At 44.4% G+C, this 19,374-nt stretch overlaps 1 protein-coding gene across 2 annotated transcripts in view; it reads right to left on the bottom strand.

Moving 5' to 3' along the window:
• Positions 1-19,374, bottom strand: part of SCRN1 (secernin 1) — a 71,297-nt gene that overhangs the window by 31,905 nt on the left and 20,018 nt on the right. For both annotated transcript variants that reach the window (XM_059728882.1, XM_006265245.4), the window contains one exon: positions 14,603-14,762. In XM_059728882.1, the coding sequence (XP_059584865.1) occupies positions 14,603-14,761 (159 nt within the window). In that variant the 5' untranslated portion in view covers position 14,762. The remainder of the gene's footprint in view (positions 1-14,602; positions 14,763-19,374) is intronic.

Here is a 19,374-nt window from a genome sequence, read left to right as displayed (position 1 = left end):
TTTCCCATAAAATTGAGGGAATTGGGGAGGTAAGGGAAGAAATTTGCAAGCTGACAAAATTGAGGACTGGTTCATGTCTTACCAGGCTGCCTGAAGGCTTGCACCATGTAATGCTCATGAAAAATGTCAATATGTAAAATAAACACTCATCTTGGGGGAGAAAAAATAAGACACTGGTTCTATATAAATAAAATTATCTTGTAGGCCCAATTTTTAATTCCGTTGTTATGTCAAGAACAAAATATAGATGCGAGAAGCAGGGGAAATGAGGGGAGGCAGAACTCTGTCCAATTTACTCGAACTGAAGTACAGCAGCGCTAGAGGCAGACTGGTACTGGAGGACGTCCCAACATTCCCACTGCTGAAATTTGCTGCTGTCCACCCTACAGATGAATAACTGCTCAAATGGATTAAAAAAAAAGAAAAAAAGAGCAAGAGAAAAAGGTATTTCTGAAAGTCACTGAATTGGTTGTTTCCATTTTAGAAAAAAAAAAGGGGGAAGAGAAGAGGAGAGACTAACCACATGCTTTCATCAAGGATGAGAGGAAACAGACACAGACAGATATACTGCCATACCAGGAGTTTGCTTGTTGCCACTCTTGCTCTATCTACCTCAATTATTCCCACAGTCCCAAGTGCCAGGTCCTCCCAGCACTAACTTCAAAAGCAGTATCATCATTCTGCAAGATTTAAAAATGTAATACTGTTAGCTCTGATGGCATATTCATCTAGCACTTGTGCTGTTTGATTCCAGTGATTTGTCAGTGCTGGAAGCACCAGCACTGATGATGCCAGCTTATTTCAAAACTAATGTAAAAATGAAATTAGGTGCAAAAGTAAAAGCACGCATAAAGCCTGAGAATTAACAGCATTTCTTCTATTTCACTTACAGTATCAAAAAAAGAATCTGATAAAGACGGATCTAAATATAGAACAAAAGCTGAAACATTGCTTCCAACCAAGCTCAGGCACACAGACTTGCTGGATGCATTCCAACAAACAGGGAATAAAGGCATAAGCACAAGAGATTTTTTCTTTTATTAATGAAAAGCAACTATTGTGTTGCTTCTGCTGTACTCAGATGGCAGGAGTCTGATTCCTTGCACTGCCAGCCAGATTGGGAAATAGCAGCCAAGTCTGATTGGCCTCGGCCTTCAAAGGCAGTGGCAAGGGTTGCCATTTTAGAAAGAGACACTCTTTGAAGAAAGGCTAGAGACAGGAATGTCCCATCAACAGGTGTTTAGTGTCAGTTTTGACTAGTTTTGCATTTCAGCTGCAGTGACCAATGGTCTTTGCTTAGCTCTTCCCCACTGTGAAGGCAGGTAGCACAACTATTTGTATTACTGCTGTGCCTAGGATAGAATGGACTAAGGGCACATCTACACTGCAGAGTACTGCATGCATGCCCAAACTAGGTTAAAAGCAGTTAGCTCACCTACCAATGGAAGTGCAACCATGGAGCTCAGCACAGGCAGTAACACCCGCCTCAGAATCAGGGTAAATGGTTGGCTGACAAACCTGCATAGCTTCATGGCTGTGCAGTGCTACTGGTATCAAGATAGTTACTTTTGCTGCATTCAGAGTCATGACACAACCATTAACATGCCCCAGCACCCCACCATGTAAACGCAGAATAGTGACACAAAACAAGTTCATAACTTTTTTAGGTTAAAAATCTTGTTTGTTTACTGTGAAAGACCCAATATACTTTTATTGTGCCCTCCACTTCTGGGCATACATCAGCCTATGATTTTCATAAGTGTGTAACAGAATGCCAGTCCCAGTTTGTTGCCTATTGCTTACATTGTAAACTCCCTTACTTACGTATTGGATAAGTGCATAAATTCCTTAAATTGAGATAAATTCTTTGGTTTAACCATCAACTCTGTAACCACCTGCACCTGCTTTAACTGAATCAAAAAAGTAAAGGGGAGCAGGTGACTGAGCTGTTATTTGATGCTCTGAAGAGTGACAGAAGTCAGTCAGTCATTTCCATGACCACTAATACCACATTTCAGTATGTAAGCAGTGTTGCTTTCACAAACAGCCCTGAAACTAAGACTAGTTCTAATCAAATTCAAGGCTTCTAACAGTGAGTTTGAGGCTGTTGATATAGCATTAAAATAAATAAATAAAGCACTGCAAGCAAGACTTGTAAGTACAGTCAGCCCTGTGGTATTAACTGCCTTGAAGCTCACTGGCTCCCTTCCGTTTCAAGACTTTCAATCATCAGAATCAGGCCTGCTAATCCTACAGTTCTGTATACTTAAGGAATGTTACTTACCTTAAAATTTAGGTAAGCACAGAGCCTTTTTTAAGCTGAAAACCTTGTACTTAAATCAAGTACACTTTATGAAAAAGTACTGAAACAGCATTGCTGCTTCACTACATTCTTGCTCCTAGCATTCAGAAAGCTACAATATTTTTAAAATCATTAGTAATACCACTCATCTTATTTCCAGCTGTAGTGTTTATAGCTCTTACACTTCAAAAGACCAAAAAATGATAGGGCTGGAGTTTATTCCAAAAGAAGAAAATGAGAGACAATTGAAATACATTCATACAGTTCATAAAAAGAAACACGCATTTGCTTTTATTTCCAAAACCCCTAACCAGTAGGGAGTTTAATGCATATGGGGCAGCTATGGAAATAAAATAGACTACACTTAGTAAAACAATTTTCAAACAAAACACTTAAGTGTACTGAGACACTGCATCCAGAAAGGGTTGTCTAGAGATTCTATACGAGAAAGCTGATTAAGCAATCAAAAATGTCTTTTGCTTACATGAATTATCAATCAGTCAGTCTCATGAGCATCAAGTGGTAAAACTTTTAACACTAAAGATGAATAGCACAAAGTTAACTGAAATGCATGAGAAATGATCCCCCCCGCAAAGAAGCCCTGTACAATTAAAGCACTAAAGAATATAACCTGTGTTCCGGAACATCTTAAACTGATTTGTATCTGACCACTCAGAAGTCTCTATGGGGACTTCTAAATTGGATTGCCATGTTCTTACCACTGCTCCATGTAAATGTATGGCTTTTACACATTTCAGCTGGGAAAACCTCACTTGCAGATATAATCTAGTTAACTCTAATTGCTGGCATAAAAGCCAACTGAAATGTGCCAGCAGACCCAAACAGCAACATTACTGGGATTTCTGATTTTACAGACGTTGAAGCCCATGGATCTCTAAACTAGCTGAACTGTTTTCAAGACAGACGTCCAGTTTCCTTCATGTTTGTAGAAGGCCAACTGGCCTCTTTTCACTTTCACTGCTAAATGCAGGCACAATGGAGCCAAACTTACCTCTATGGACTTCTGAGCAGTAGGTGGTAGAGATTTCATACCATCACTAGAAACGTGCAACCACAATTACTGTTTTTATCTGATATAACTAGGCATAAATTATGCAAAAACCCCTTTTGGGACTGGCATAATTCTTCATGAAAGGAACTCTTATCTTGAATTAAAATAGCTTCACCGGATCCAAGATGCCACAGAAGAATAAAAAGGCAGAAATTTCTTCCATATAGGGATCACAAGCCCTTATTTCATTGGGAGCAAGGGGGGGGAAAACACGACTGCTGTAGAAGTGAATGTTTCATAGAAATTAAAATTCTCTACATTATTACAGATGTTCTAAGGACTAAATTCTGCTTTTTTGAAAACTAACCTTGAACCATCCCTTAGAATGAATATTATTTTTTTTGCCCCATGCAATACTATTTACCCACTTAGCACACACCCCTTCACCAAAATTAAAATTTGAAGTCTCAGATCTGAGAACCTTAAGGCTAGGGATAGACCTTACACATAAACTGGTTTAAATGATCAGAAACTGGTTTAAACCTGTAACCAAACAGATGTTCACTGCACATAAACCAGTTTGAAAATGTCTGAAACTGGTTTGAAATAAGTCTGATACTACATTGAAACACGTTTAACTGATTTGGGTCAAACTGGTTTGTGCAGTGTCTGTCCCAGACCCCTTCCTGGTTTAAGTTACATCAGAGTCCCTCAGAATCCCAGGTGCTTTCCTGGGCTGGGCTCTGCTCCCTGGCTGCAGCTTCAGCAGAGACTGCAGACACAACAGTGTCTGCCTGGCTTCTTCCTGCCCCCCCCCACTTGCTACTCAAGCAGGGACTCCTTCCTCCCCTCTGCCTTACACAGACACCTCTCAGCATTAGCTAGCATACCACATGCTGGCTACAGTCCATGCTGTGGAAGACAGGACAAAAGGCAGACAGCACAGTGCCAGCTTAGGGTTTTTTGGAGTTAATCAACAGTTAGCTGGTAAGGTCCCTCTGTTCCTTCTTTGGAACAGCTGTTTAAGAAAAGCTTGAACTAATGGAGAGAAGCTGTTGTTTTCTTAATGGGCTCATAAACTTTGAGTTAGCGGTAATAAACACTATGTTATTAACTCCCTTCTGGGCTGGTGGGGGCAGGGGGAGGAGCCCCTCCCTAATTAGAGCACCTTGCCTGGACCTGGCCACTCTCCCCCTCAGCTCAGTACTGTGGAATAGAGGGGAGGGCTGCTTTAGTGCCCTCCAGCCTCTAGCCTGAGCCACTGCAGGCATGTGCCACAATACTTCAGTCCAGAGGGGATGTCTGGGTGGTTACAATCCAGTTTAGCCTAGCCAGGTTAGACTAACCTGCAAAGATTGAATCAATTCAGGCTACAGCTTTTTTAATGTCTGTCCCTAGCCTAAGTTGCTTAAATCAATTGACAAGAACCATTTCAAAATGGCTACTGTATTCAGAACAGCCTACCCCAAGCTGCCAATGTTGCTGCTATGAGACTGGGCTGATGCCAGAGCAAAAACATATTCTATGCCCAGGGACTACAGCAGGGACAGAGCCTGCCAGACCAGAACAAGAGTAAACACGGTGCGTGTATGGGGGGGGGGGGGGGGGGGGGGCTGAGGAGAAAGGCAGCAGCAGCAGGTTAAAAAACAAAAAACAAGAACACACACACACTAAAGTTTGGGATCAAGTAGCATTTATAACATTTTTCAAACTCTGGAGAATAACCAAGGCAACAATAGTTGACTAAAAAGGTACTAGGGAACCCTCATTAGCATGCTGGTACTTAGGTACAGGACTCCAGGCAGACCCAACCAGATACATCTCTCTAAATAAATATAAATAAAAAAATAGAGATAAATATTTATTTTTTATTTATATTTATTTATTTTTACTTAAAAACCTCCTTACCCTAGGGGCATTTTAGGATCAATCCTCATGACCTGATAGGCTGCAAAGTTTCTTGAGAACCACCAATAATAGAAATTGTTCATAAAAAGGAGACCCGACTCAAGAATTTTAGATATTAAAAAAAAATAATAATAATCTTGTCAGTTAGTGGAAAGGTTAGATGCAAGTCCAGAGCCAAAAATAGCATTTTCCTGGGAGTTTTAAAACATAAAGGCCCCTGTTCCTGCTTTACTGAGCTTATTTTTCTGCACATGTACTTAGGCTTCTCAAACAAACAAGAAAAGCACACCAATTATATCAGCTAAGTTTAGAATACCATACTATTAGCCAGTAGTCACATCAATAAAACGCCAAAAAAAAAAGGGCTTTCAAGAATGTTATCACAGATATGTACCCACAGACATTACACTCTTAATAAAGAGCCCCATTGTTCAGTGTTTTGGAAACCTGCTGACATGGCGAAGAGGGAGAAGAGGTAGTTTTGATGAGCTAGCTAAAATGGATTGTATCATTTTTAAGAACTGAGTTCTAAATTTAAAATGATTTCTTCCATGTGCTGAAAGTACCCTGATCCTTGTTTGGGCACATTTGTACCGATGCCATGAGCTAGCTAGCCAGGAGTCTACATCCAGTTACAAAGTAAGAATGCAAAATAAATAAATAAATTTAACCACTATTTCTAGACTCAATCAGTGCAGGACTAGGATTCACAAGTGTAGGAATTCAAACCTTAAACTATTCAAGGCAAGTGTTCCAAATACATGAGCTCAGGTTGAGCTATATACAAAAGATATAATACATCATGAAATATTAATAGTTTAGAAGACTTCCATAATAAGACTGCATATCTAAAAATCTTGCACAGCTTGCTCCAATCCTATGTGGTTCATAAAACTCTATAAAAATTATGGACAGACCAGAGCTACAGCAAAAATAAGCAAAGAATGCTTTTGGCAGTTCTAGATGTCTTATGGAATCTAACACCATTCTGACAGACCAGTGTTAAAAGAAAGCTTATGATAACATTTTTTTCCATCAACTATTGACTTGACAGGTCTATGAACGTGCTTAAGATGCGAGTTTACTTTTGCATGACTGCTACTTTAAATATCTGGAGCATTTGATTTTCAACTGTCACTTCACATCTCTCACTTTTAGGGATATAATTTGACAATATATAGGGAATTACTGTCCAATCCAATTAACAATGTGTGTGCAGACACAGCAGAGCTGCAAGTGTGCAGTTACTACCACAAACAGCAATATGCATTCTATACAGGCTCCTGTGCTGTAAGATATGCACACAGTGCAGCTAATTAGCAGAAATCCAAAGCCAAATTAATTTCCAGTCATATTCACACTACATAGCTGGAGTACCTGGAACTGCAATGGAGGGATTATTTTTGATTTAATGAAATCTGGTTTGCATGACAGCAAAAAGTTAAAATACCAGTACGGTGTTCAAACACTTAAAACAAAACAAAACACCAGACTTGCACTCTCACCTTCCATCCATTTGCCTGCTAACAAGATCATTTTAAAGAGGAAAAGCTTTTTCATTATAAGAGGCCAATATTTTTCATTGCATCAACTGCATGGCTGGGATAGACCGAAGCCAGAAACAGGAATTCACTTCTGAGAGATTTCCATTGGTGGAATTTTTTTCTGGGAGAGGAAACATACAGGCATTTAGCCTGAAGCCTCCACCCCTCCCTTGCTTTCTGTGCCTTCCCCAGGCTAGGACACCATTCTAGGGAACAGGCTGGGGAGGTAAGAAGCGGCTGCTTTCCCACTCTGCTCTGGGAAACTGGAAGTCGAGCTGGCTGAACAACGTGGCCCACTCCTCAGACTATGAGACCCCCAATCAAGGGAATGGGTAGGGGGCATTGTTCTGCTGCTCCCACCCCCTCCCAGACCAGCCCAAAGGGAACAGGAACAGCAGGGCAAAGCCGTCCACCCATTTGCCTGATCAGGGTAAGTGCAGGGAGCAGTCTCTAGCTTTAGGGACAGACATTACACATAAACCAGTTTAAGTGATCAGAAACTGGTTTAAACCTGTAACAGAACAGATGGTTGTGCGCGCCGGGTCTGACCCCGGGTCACTTTCGTCGCTCTGCACGCAGGCTGTGGCCAGCAGCCCGGGCAGGCCGGGTCGGAGAGGGCAGGCACCGAGCTAGAATTAGGCACAGACACGTAACGGTTGATTTAAGATTATTTTACTTACACCGAGATGGTCGTGGTGTAGGCTGAGAACTTGCTTGAGTTGCGGTTACAACAAAAAACACGAACACACGTGGAGGTTGCAAGGCTCCACGCAGACAGAACATGAACAATCACGTGGAGGTTGCTAGGCTCCACGCAGACAAACTCCAGATGTCCAGGACAAGCGCGCATAAAACTCGTCATTACGTCTTATAGTAGGCTCCGTTCGAAGACGGGAAGAGGTGGGCGGTGAATCAGGCCGCCAAACTCCTCTGAGCGACACACAGGGTTTCTATTACCCTGCCGCGCACACCCAGAGTCCCCACGAGATGGATGCGGAGTCCTCTTCGGCTTGGGCGGAAACTGCTCAAGCCTCTTATACGGCTAGCAGGCCAATCACTAGCCGCCACGTGTGAATAATTTAGAACTAGCTAATTGTGGGGCGCAAATTTACATATGACGAGCGGGAAACCTTTGCACCGTGCATTTCTACGCTGCAAAAGAAATGCACCCTGCAAAGATCGCTGCAAAGTGGCGGGAACACTTCCTTGCACGCGGGTTCTCTGCGCAGCAGAACTCCTCCGTGCAATGAAGCCGTATACCCACGGGGATAATTCTTAGTGCCGAAGCACACACACACAAAATCAGACCTTTGGGTCATGACATCCCCCCTTGGTGAAGGCACAATAGAATTATACTTCAAACCTATCATCCGGGTTATTCATAGCTCTGTCAATGGTTCGCGAAACTAAACGAGCATAAACAAAATCAGTCAACAATAAAAAAGTTCGTCCTCAAGGGATCGAATCAAATAATAGCCGGCACACACACATATACATAAAATCACATTCATAACAAAAAACTGGACGATCATGACTTGGGTGGGCGTCATGGTGGAATCGCGCGTCAGGCCTTCGTTCCCTTCAGTGATGTTGTCCCTCTCGGGGCCTCTCTCCACCACGCACTCCGAATCCCAGATCTGTAAAAGAACTCTCTTAAAAATGGTTATTCACTACTATTTACAAAATCACACAGGACCGCACGATAATGCAGTCAATTAAACTTATCAGTACTATTAAATACAAATATATAAACACGATTTTATAGTGGACAGCTCTCTTTCTTTTTCCGATTCAGCAACTCGACGAAATCGTCGATGAGTCATCGTCACCTTCTTCTAGATAGTGAAAACCTAACTCGTAGGCTAGCTGCCATTGTCCCGCATCTCCTAAAATCCGAAGCTGTCTCTTATTAAGTCCAGAACGCTGCAGGAGGTATCCAAACATATATCTCTCCTCCTGTGTTCTCTGGTGTAATACTGGACGCTCGGATTCGCGGTGTTTCGTGTTCTGAGCCTCAGTCGGGCGTTGACACTCCCGATCACTGGATAGTCTTGGCTCCATTAGGACGCGCAGTCTTGACAACTGATGAAGGAGACTACTCACAGGATGATCGACCAGTGGGTTCAGCACAATTCGCAGAACCACGATGTTTCTTTGCCCGTAAACTTTAAGACAACTATCTATGCTGTCGAGGGTCACTGGAACGGTTCCAGGGTCTCGCAGGTGACGATGAGGCCACGGTCGCATTCGTTGGAGCGGTGTTAGTCCCAACGTGCATTCTCTTGGGTTCCAGGCGCAGTACGAAACTCCGATAATAGCCAGTACAAGCTGTTCTGCACCGGTGTGCTCTGGTCGGTTGTCGTGCCATGCGTGGGCCTTCTGTTCAATCACTCCTGCCACAAGCGCTGGAATCGGAATAGGCCAGTGGACGCTAAACGCCACCAAGTCGATGTCGGTGACATGTCCCCTATTCCATGAAGCTTGTCTCACCAAGAAGCTTGCTTCTTCCTGGTCCAGGAGGTCGGACCCAAGTTCCACGACCAGACGTCCCAACCACACAGCCAGAGTTTCATCGGATCGTATCCTGGATTCTCTACACAAATTCTGCAGTTCGGCTCTGGAACGAGCGTAATAGGTGGTAGCTTGAACTGCATTCTGCAGACCGATGACTGGGCTACTTGGTACTGCAGGCTGATCAATCTCCTCATGAACTGTCGTTGCTGTTGCTGTTTCTGCCGGAGCTGTAGTCATTGTTACAGTGGGAGTCGTTGCTGTCTCAGGCGGGAGGGGCGGATGCACTCCTCCACTTGACTCCCCCTCCCTTCGGCAAAGGGGCGTGGTCGGCAGAATCGACGCTACGTCGCTGGGCGGAGTCACCGGCCGAACCTCACGAGCTCTCCCGAAGCTCCATCCCTCACTTCCGGCTCCTCCATGCGGTCTTCCCTCTGCTCGGCGCCATCTTGTTGGGGCTTCTCAAGATCCCTTTTCTCAGCCGCTTCTCCGACTGCTTGAACGGCCATATGCAGCTGGGTCTTTAAACTTAAAGTTTCGCTCATTAGATCAGCCATAGTCTGAAAGGTTGCATTTAGTTTTCCCCCCTTGTCGCACCATAGGACCACTCTCTCATTTACGGCGCGGTCCTCCATCTCCAGGTCTTCGCAGAGCTCGGACGGATGCTCTCAACCCCTCAGTCTAGGCACCACCATACAAGGGGAAAACCAGCCGATTGGCATCGTCTCTCCCATCTCTCGGGCATACCGTGAGCAATGGACACACTCCCGGGTGGGGGTCAGGCTTACTGCACTCGCCAGGTCGACTTCGGCAAGAGTCACAGCCTCGAGGGGCCTATACAGGACCCGCTCATCGCCCATGATACACCCGAACGCCGAGGGGTGAAGATATATCTCTTTCCCTTCCAGGGCTCCGACTTCTGGAGTTCCCTCTTCTCCCCTTAACGAAAGGTGTCCACGGACACATCTCCGGCCCGTTCCACCCGCCTGGTGGTACGCGAGGTGCGCCTCCAGTTCTCCGACGCTTGTTACGCTGCGTCTCCCACTTCTCCAAGGGCAGTTCTCAACTAATTCTAACTCTAGCGAGCCCTCTCCTGATCCCATCATGGGCCGCGGTGATCCCGATCCCATCCTCGTCGCCATGTGCGCGCCGGATCTGACCCCGGGTCGCTTTCATCGCTCTGCACGCGGGCTGTGGCCAGCAGCCCGGGCAGGCCGGGTTGGAGAGGGCGGGCGCCAAGCTAGAATTAGGCACAGACACGTAATGGTTGATTTAAGATTATTTTACTTACACCGAGATGGTCGTGGTGTAGGCTGAGAACTTGCTTGAGTTGCGGTTACAACAAAAAACACGAACAATCACATGGAGATTGCTAGGCTCCACGCAGACAGAACACGAACAATCACGTGGAGGTTGCTAGGCTCCACGCAGACAAACTCCGGATGTCCAGGACAAGCGCGCATAAAACTCGTCGTTACGTCTTATAGTAGGCTCCGTTCAAAGACGGGAAGAGATGGGCGGTGGATCAGGCCGCCAAACTCCTCTGAGCGACACACAGGGTTTCTATTACCCTGCCGCGCACACCCAGAGTCCCCACGAGATGGATGTGGAGTCCTCTTCGGCTTGGGCGGAAACTGCTCAAGCCTCTTATACGGCTAGCAGGCCAATCGCTAGCCGCCACGTGTGAATAATTTAGAACTAGCCAATTGCGGGGCGCAAATTTACATACAACGAGCGGGAAACCTTTGCACCGTGCATTTCTACGCTGCAAAAGAAATGCACCCTGCAAAGATCGCTGCAAAGTGGCAGGAACACTTCCTTGCACGTGGGTTCTCTGCGCAGCAGAACTCCTCCGTGCAATGAAGCTGTATACCCACGGGGATAATTCTTAGTGCCGAAGCGCACACACACAAATCAGACCTTTGGGTCATGACAATGGTCAGTGCACATAAACCAATCTGAAAATGGCTGGAACCGGTTTGAGATAAACCTTGTTGAATGTAGTGTCAGACTTAACTAATTTGGCTCAAACTGGTTTATGCAATGTCTGTCCCAGACTTTTTGCTGGTGTAAGATAAACCGGATACCCTCAGCATCCCAGTATGCTCTCAGGGCCAGGCGGGGTTCTCTGCTCCACAGCAGGGATGGCCCCTCTCCATGACCCCCTCCCCCCCCAACTCACTGCTTAAGCAGAGATCCCTTCCCAGTTTCTCCCACAGCATGAACTGTAGCCAGCACGTAGTATGCTAGCTAATGCTGTGTAAGGCAGATAAGGCAGTGTCTGTTTAGGGCTTTAACAGCTCAACTGGTAATGTCCCTGCATTCCCTCCTTCATAAAAAGCTGTTTAAGAAGAGCTTACAGTGAGCATGGCTTTTGTTTTCTGATGGGGTGTTAAATGCTGATAACAGCTGATAAATGCTCTGTTATCAAGTGGGAGGGGACCCCTCCCTAAGCAGTGTCCTGCCAGGGCCTGACCATGCTCCACTCAGAAGGGAGGGAGGACTGCTCTAGCACCTCCCAGCTTCTAGCCTGGGCCACCACAGGCATATGCCTGCATTTCTGGGACGTCTGTATGGGTTACAAACTGATTTAGCCTAGCCAGGTTAGACTAATCTGCAAAGACTGAATCAATTCAGGCTCAGGCTGTTTGAATGTCTCTAGCCCTCATGGGTCAGGCTAAGAGGGGAGCATGTGTGTTCACACTTATGAGAGAAGGTCTTGCAAAGATCTTCCACGCTGACACATGGAAGATCTCTCCCCCAAAAGGGGCATACTTCCCTTAGAGAAACTGAGAGAACACGTCTGCTTATCATTTCTACTGCTAGCTTTTGTCACAGTAGAAATGCTAACGCCTGTACATAGCCTTAGACAAATTTTCAAACGCAATGCATTATTCTTCACATCTTCTTAAAAGAGGTTTTCTTAAAGAGGCTTTGGGAATGGCCAGGGAATTAAGAATATTCCAAAAAAAGGCAATTCCTTTTCCAATACTGGAGTTTTCTAGATATCAGCAGGGCAATGCCCTCCAACCCTGCTGTGGAACAGATGTGGCTGAACTCTTATGTTGTAATTATTTGTTTTCCAAAATGTAAAACAAAGTTTTATGCTTCAAAACAGGCCAACAAGTCAGTCTATATTTGCACTGAGAAAAGTTTAACAAAGTTGCATGTAATGACAGGCCTATGACTGGTGAACAGGCAATGCCTATACAGTTCCACAAAGACATAATGGGCTAAAATAATGAGTGACAAGCACTTATCAGTAATATTACAAAGTTAGTAATTCAGTGATATAAAGTAAGGAAGCTGCAGTAATCGACCATAGTAGATGCTATTCCATAGCGTAATGGAGAATTTTTATTTTGTATATACTCCAAATCAATTCATGCCAAGGCTCGGTTCCTACTGTTCATTTGCGCTTGCTCTGCACCAGGCTGGTAGAGGTGATGAGTTCTGCACTGGATAAGACATCAGAGTCAATTTCCCTTGTAGCCATGTAGGATTTAAGTCTAATTTTTCAACCCTAGAGGGGGATACCTTTTTAGATGCACCAAAAAATTTGCCCTCCCTTCCCCCATGAGTGCCACTCTGATCCCCTTCCTCTGCCCAATCTCCACTGATTTGTGCATCTGAACATGAGCTCCCTGCCCCATCTCTAATTTGCCACATGCCACAGAGAGGCTGCCCATGCCACTTGTGGCACTCATTGCAGGTTGGCTACCCTTGCTCTATAGGTATAAAATGCTAACCTGTTTTTGACTGTAGCAGAGTTGCTTTTGCACAATTTGGCTTGATAGAGCAACACCTTCCAACCTGTTACCCATTAAAATAAATACATAACTTTTAAAACTTGAACTCAACCTGTCCAAATAAAGTTATCTGATTATTCGCAGAATATTTTGCATTGCACCAATGGTTTAGTATTAAAAGTTTAAGCAAGCCTTGAACTACTGTAAAAATAGAGTAAGCTCTTCCCTAGTGCAAAAATCAGTACTTCAATGATAAACAACATGTAAGGGCTAGAAGTTTGTAGCAACTTAAAAATAAATAAATAAATAAATAAATAAGGATTTGTTAACCGATCCAGACAAGAATATCACTAACCCTTAAATCTTTTAAGGTCTGAAGGAAGAGGACCAGTACTTGAAGAAAAGGGCAAGAGGACAGCAGCTCACCCCACAAAAGTTATGGGGACACTATCAGGGAAGGAGGGGAACACTGAAGCCACTCCTTTCTTCCTACCTTAAAGAAACTAAACTACAAAATCAGCAGAGCCCATCTGTTTCGACTGACTTTAGGCTGCTCAGTCTGCATATTGTCAAATACATTTGAAGTTTTGCTCCCGATTTTGGTTCTTACCTTCTGATTTGTGAGCACATGCCTGTGCCTCCTGCAAATAAACCACAAATCCTGAGTTGCTTTTAACTCTCAACCCTAAATCATTGGGTCATGCCTAACCCACAGAACATACAGGAGCCATCCAAAGACTCCAGTCAGTCTTTGGGAGGCAGCTAAAACAGATTTTCCAAGATGGTCCAGTGAAAATGGTAGGACTTTGTCCTGCGCCAGCTGGCTGTTACCTCCAACCATTCCTCCTCCCTTTCTCAGCCTGTTCACTTTGTCTGTACTCTCCCATTTTTCCCCTCCATCTTCCTTGCCTCAAATTCCCTTCATTTTCCTTTCCATTTAATTCTTTCCCTCTTAACTAACCTCTCCCCTCCCCTCACACAAAATCTTCACATTAAATTAACATGCTAGTTACTGCCACCACACTATCCCTTGTATGTTATTATGCCTTCCCTCTCACGTAAGTATCTTGTCTATTTAAGATTGTAAACTCTTTGGTATAGAGGCTGCCAGCTACACAGTGCCTGGCACAGCCCTATTTTTGATTAGTCCTTGGACTCAGTTGCAATGAACATGATTAATAGCATCATGAAAGGAATAATAAAAAGTTTGTTGTTTTGCCCTTATTAGGAAAGTTTTTACCTTGAAACAGAACCTTGAAGTATTAGCCTTTGGGTCTTGTACAAGCAGCTGGGATGCAAAAGTGTCAGTCTGTCTACTGGAAAAAAGGCAGCCCAAAGATGACCCTCAACTTAAACTGAGACTAATCTCTCTCTGAGTAAGACTCTAAAGTGTGTTCCCACTGTCTCCTCCCAAGCTTGTCTTGAAGGAAGGGCAAAGAATGAATCATTGTTCAGTCTCCCTTGACCTCAAAGATTTGTGCAGAAGGAAGAATGATGACCACTCCAAGGTCTGACAGGGAAGCAAGGGACAAAGCTCAAATGATATTCACTACCACCATAATTAAAAGCCCCTTACCTCAACCTTGCTTTCTGGATCATGAGTAGCAGCAGCAAAATAGACTACTTCCTGTACTTCATCTCTAGGCCGTGTAGAATTTTTTCCAAATACAACAAGACCATCTTTAGTGCATGGAGGAAATGCAACAAAGCAATAACTGGGAGGAGCTGCAGCCATCCTAAAAAACAAAGAAAAGAAGATATAAGATTAATATTTTAGCTAATATTCAAATATTTAATATGTGGTTACAACCGAGGAGCAAAAAATATATTCCAGTGTCACCACTTACTCCCTTTCCAGTCGTCCAGTGAAGAGTGCAATTAAAGTGAAAGAAACAGGTCAGTTCAACTTAGCCTTACTTGGGGTTCAATAAATACAATGAAGTTACAGTGGACTTAATTAAAGCAGCTACTAACCAAATTGGGAAGGCAGAGGCAGAAAAAAGGAAAAGCAAAAACAACGGTGCCTTGAGAATGAGAGCAGTTAGTCTTCATGGAAGGGAAGTATTTCTGTATTGGACTTGTTCGGTAACATGTTCCCCCATTGTGCTCGCTCAGACAAGCACTGTACTGTAGCACAGAGATGTGGAAGAATTTAAAATACTCTAGCTCATTTCTCCAGTGCAGTTTTAGGGGAAAAGAAAAAGAGAGAGCATCTGTGGAATTCTTAATGTGGAATAATGGTATATTTCTGTCCTGGTTCCAATTATATTTGAAGGCACAAGTTGCAGTTAAGTTACTGGGCAGCCTCTGCTACCTAAACTAAGGGAGAGAAGTTACAATAACACTTGCTAAGCAATCAAAGATGGTGGTATGTATATATTTGTTTTTACCTCAGGTTAATTGATTGCCAGCTTGTGTGTTTGTAAAGCCTAGTCTGGATATTTCAAGTATCTGTGCCAGGATATACAAGGGTTCAAATGTTCATACTGCCTGTTAACTGATTAAGTTCTCATATTTGTAAAAGCTTAAACACATCCTTGCATAAACAGATTGCTTGAGGACCGTTCCCTCCAAGCAACTGTCATGGTCATCTTCAAGTACAAACTTCTCTTCCCCTTGCATATAAAAATGGAGAACTTGCATTAATGTCAGGAGTCAGGAATGTATGTCATGTGCTTCTTGAAGAAAAGCAGCGTTTGTCAAAAAAAAAAAAAAAAAAAAAATAATCTTTAAAAGCATATGTGAACTTCCATACTTTAATAGATACCACTACTATTGGGGTGCTTTCCCATGGCAAGATAGCTTAAAAAGTAGTAGAAATTAAAGTCCGTTTTAATTTTAATAATTTGATCAAAACTGCCTTTAGTCATTGACGGACTAGATGAACAGCTTGTATCATTGATGTTTTACAAGTTAAGTCTTGAAGAGAAACATTTAAAAAAGAAGTGCATTCTTTTTATTAAGTACACATTTTGAAGGCTACTTCTAATTATTTCAAGCTTACAACATTAAATGAAATTCCAACTGCCATTCTAGTCCCTGGAGAAAATCAGATATCCATATACAAACACTAAGAGTTTTCCTCTTGGGTTCCAATATTTTTTAATATTGGGCGTTTTACAGGCAGGTTTGAAGACAAGGCCCTGATTCAAGGCTTATGGCCCATCTTCACCATGTAGAGGCAGCAAAATTAGTAAGTGACCAGAATACAAAGATTACAATACAGCAAGTATTTTTTTTTTTGCCTAGTTTAGTTATACTCTATATTTTAAGTGATATTCTACAGAAAAAAAAAAAAAGATGTTATTGTTAGGTGATTTGCTGTTATGAAAAAGAATGTCAAAGTCAGTAAAACTGATTTTTCTAACATGCCTAAGAGCTAGAGCTGTACCACTGGGGGAAGGTGAGAGGGGAAGAAGAACACCCTGCCCCCCCCCCAAACCAGCAAGCAGTGCTTCAAGTTTACTGTTGGTCTGCTATGGCACCCTCCCTACTCTATCCCCACTCCAAGAGTTACAGGTGGCCTGTAGATCTCTTGGGGCTCTTCTACACATGCAGGTAAAGTGCAATGGGATCCAAGGGTTATAGATGTGCCCCAGGAGGTGGGGGGGAGGGCGCCTTAATTAGTGCAGCTCTGAGAGCTGTGTTAACTTAAGCACCTGGAGCATCATGTGTATCAGCGTCCCCCCGCTGAAAAATGGCAGTGGGAGCACTTTAACTAAAGCTCATTAACTAAAGCTAGTTCAAAGTGCCCCCACCACTATTTTTCAGCATGGGGATGCTGATGCACTTGACAGTGGAGTCTGCTGGAACACAGTAATTACCACGCTCCAGCAGACTCAATTAATCAAGTCGGCTCCAACGCACTGTAATTACAGCACATTGGAGCAGCCTCCCTGCATGCGTATAGGAGCCCCAAATGTGCAATCCACACAATCGCACCTCCTGTCATGCTACACCTGCCTGGCAGGAGCAGCAATTGTGGGATTGCACATTTAGATCCCATTGCAACTTACTGCCAGTGCAGGGCGAACCTGATCCCATGCTCCCCCTGCTCCAGCAAGAAGCATGCTCCTGCAGCTGGGAACCCCAGTCTCCCATCCCCAGGGGCTTTGCACACCTGTGGGGGTGGTAGGGTGCCAGAACCCAGAGTCAGAAGCTGCAAGACTCTGGGTCATGGCAGCCATCTGGCAGTGCTGGGACCCAGAGTCAGCAGTTGCTGAGGCTGAGAGCCCCAGCTGGGAATGGTGCACTCCTGCGGTTGGGAGCCCAGTCAACTGACAGGGCTCCCAGCCACAGGGGAGTCTCTGCTAAACATGCAAACTAAAGCTGGATACCAACTAGCTATGAAGTACACATTTTCAAGGTCTAACTTTATAACTGGTTGGAGTTTATGGCATGATAGGTATTTTGCACGTGTAGTGGGTTTCAGTTAAACTGCCCAATTAAATAGCTAACTACACAATGCCCATCAAGTGTAAATGACATAGGCAACTGATGCCTCCCAAATCTGGTGGGGCACCAAATTGCTGGGGGGGGGGGGGGGGGGGGGGGGCAGCGTCCAATCACCAAGCCAGCAGCAAAACCAGAAGTGCATTTCTTCTTTGGCAGCTGGCGCTTCCAAGGGGTGCAGCGCCAATCTCAGGGGGTACATGTGCACCCGCATACACCCCCTACGCGTCACCAATGGTCGAGGGGGCCTTAGAGAGTTCTTCCCCCAGCTACTCTCCAGAGATCAAATACCACCCCAGCTTTCTGAAGCATGCTAGGCAGCTCTGGAAGGCCAGAAACTCAATTGACAGTTTACTAGTTTGCAGGCAGAGATTTTTAAATTCTTCCTAGATCAGTGATTCTTAACCAGGGTGCTGGGGTATCTTGAGGTGCCATGAGATGTGAGGAGATAAATGTGCTAGGAGAGAACTAACTAAAAATAACCAGATAAGCTCAGGCTCAAGCTTGTCCCTGCCTGGATGATCCCCCATTCCCACTGCTAAACCCCTCTGCAAGGAAGTAAGCATTGTAATCTATAAAATTAGTTTTTTTAATTGGGTGCCACGAAGTTATCAAAAGTTATGGAGGAGCACCTTGAGTCCAATGAGGGGTGCCTCAAGTCCAAAACAGTTAAGAATTACTGTTCTAGATACTGAGTCATGTCTCCAAGATGCTGTGTTACAATACTGTGACACTGAAAGTTAGGACTCACGCTTTCTAAAATTTATGTCTACACACTACATGCTACTAAGTGACAGATATACTGTACATCTCAAGAAGATACTCAGAAACACTAAGGCCCCTGTCAGCAAAGTTGTCTGTACTGTTAGTGCTTGTCCTGTGTCATACACACAGATCCTATATTGGGTCAGAGTTCATTTGTTCCAAGAGGTGCTTATTTCCTTCTGGAATACACCATGGTATTTTTTCCCCCCACTATCCTTCACTGTGCCAAATGCAGTTTTTAGTGCTAACATCTACACTAAAACCTTTATGGTTAGGGGTACCCTACATTGAAGAGAACAGCTGGATATGCTAAATTCAAATTACTCTATGCTCACATGTCTGCTGTGTAACCTAATGTGCAAAATAAGCCATCACTTTAGCTTCCGATAACCCCATTAGAGTAAGAAGATATGGTGCTCTTAGCTTCTTTTCAAGCAATTTGGGCTTCTCTCCCACTGCTGGAGTTCAGTATGGAAGTGTACAAAGTTCTATTTCATGAAGTACACTGCAGGTAGAGATTATTACCCATATCAAGAGATTTTTTTATTTTTTTTTAAAGCTGGTTGGCAGAACTGGTGGAAGTTCTAATGCAGGAGTAAGCAACCCCCAGCATGTGTGCCAGAGCATGGCAAGCAAAGGCATTTTGCTTGGCACGTGCACCTCAGGGCAAATGGCAAGAGAGCTATGAGGGGCCTGATGTTTGTTTTGGCAGTGCAGTCTTGGTCTCTTCCTCGCCATCTGCTTCAAGGCACACGTGCACCCGCCACCAGCAATGAGCTGGGCCAGGGCTCCATGAATGGCAGTGCAGCTGCTTGCAGCTTCCTACCGCCTGCTGCAAGCAGCCTGGGCTCTGTGGCAGGTGGAAGGGACCTGCCCAAAGCCTGGGTTAGCTGTGGCAGGCAGCCAGGAAGTTGCAAGCAGCTGCGCTGGGGTCCATGCAGCCCCAGCCCAGCTCTTTGCAGGCAGTGGGTGCATGTGTATCTTGGGGCACATGGTGGGGAACGAGCTGGGGCTGTGCTGCCACAACAAGAATTGGGCCTCTCACAGCTCCTCTGCCATCTACCCCTGGCATGCCAACATCTTACAAGTCAAGGTTGTGGGTCTTTTTGGCACTCTGCCCAAAAACACTGC

The sequence above is a fragment of the Alligator mississippiensis genome, chromosome 5 (genome assembly GCF_030867095.1).
Source record: "Alligator mississippiensis isolate rAllMis1 chromosome 5, rAllMis1, whole genome shotgun sequence".
In the NCBI taxonomy this organism is placed as follows: Eukaryota; Metazoa; Chordata; order Crocodylia; family Alligatoridae; genus Alligator; species Alligator mississippiensis.
Note: the sequence above shows the minus strand (reverse complement) of the source record. Positions and strands in the feature narration are given on the sequence as shown.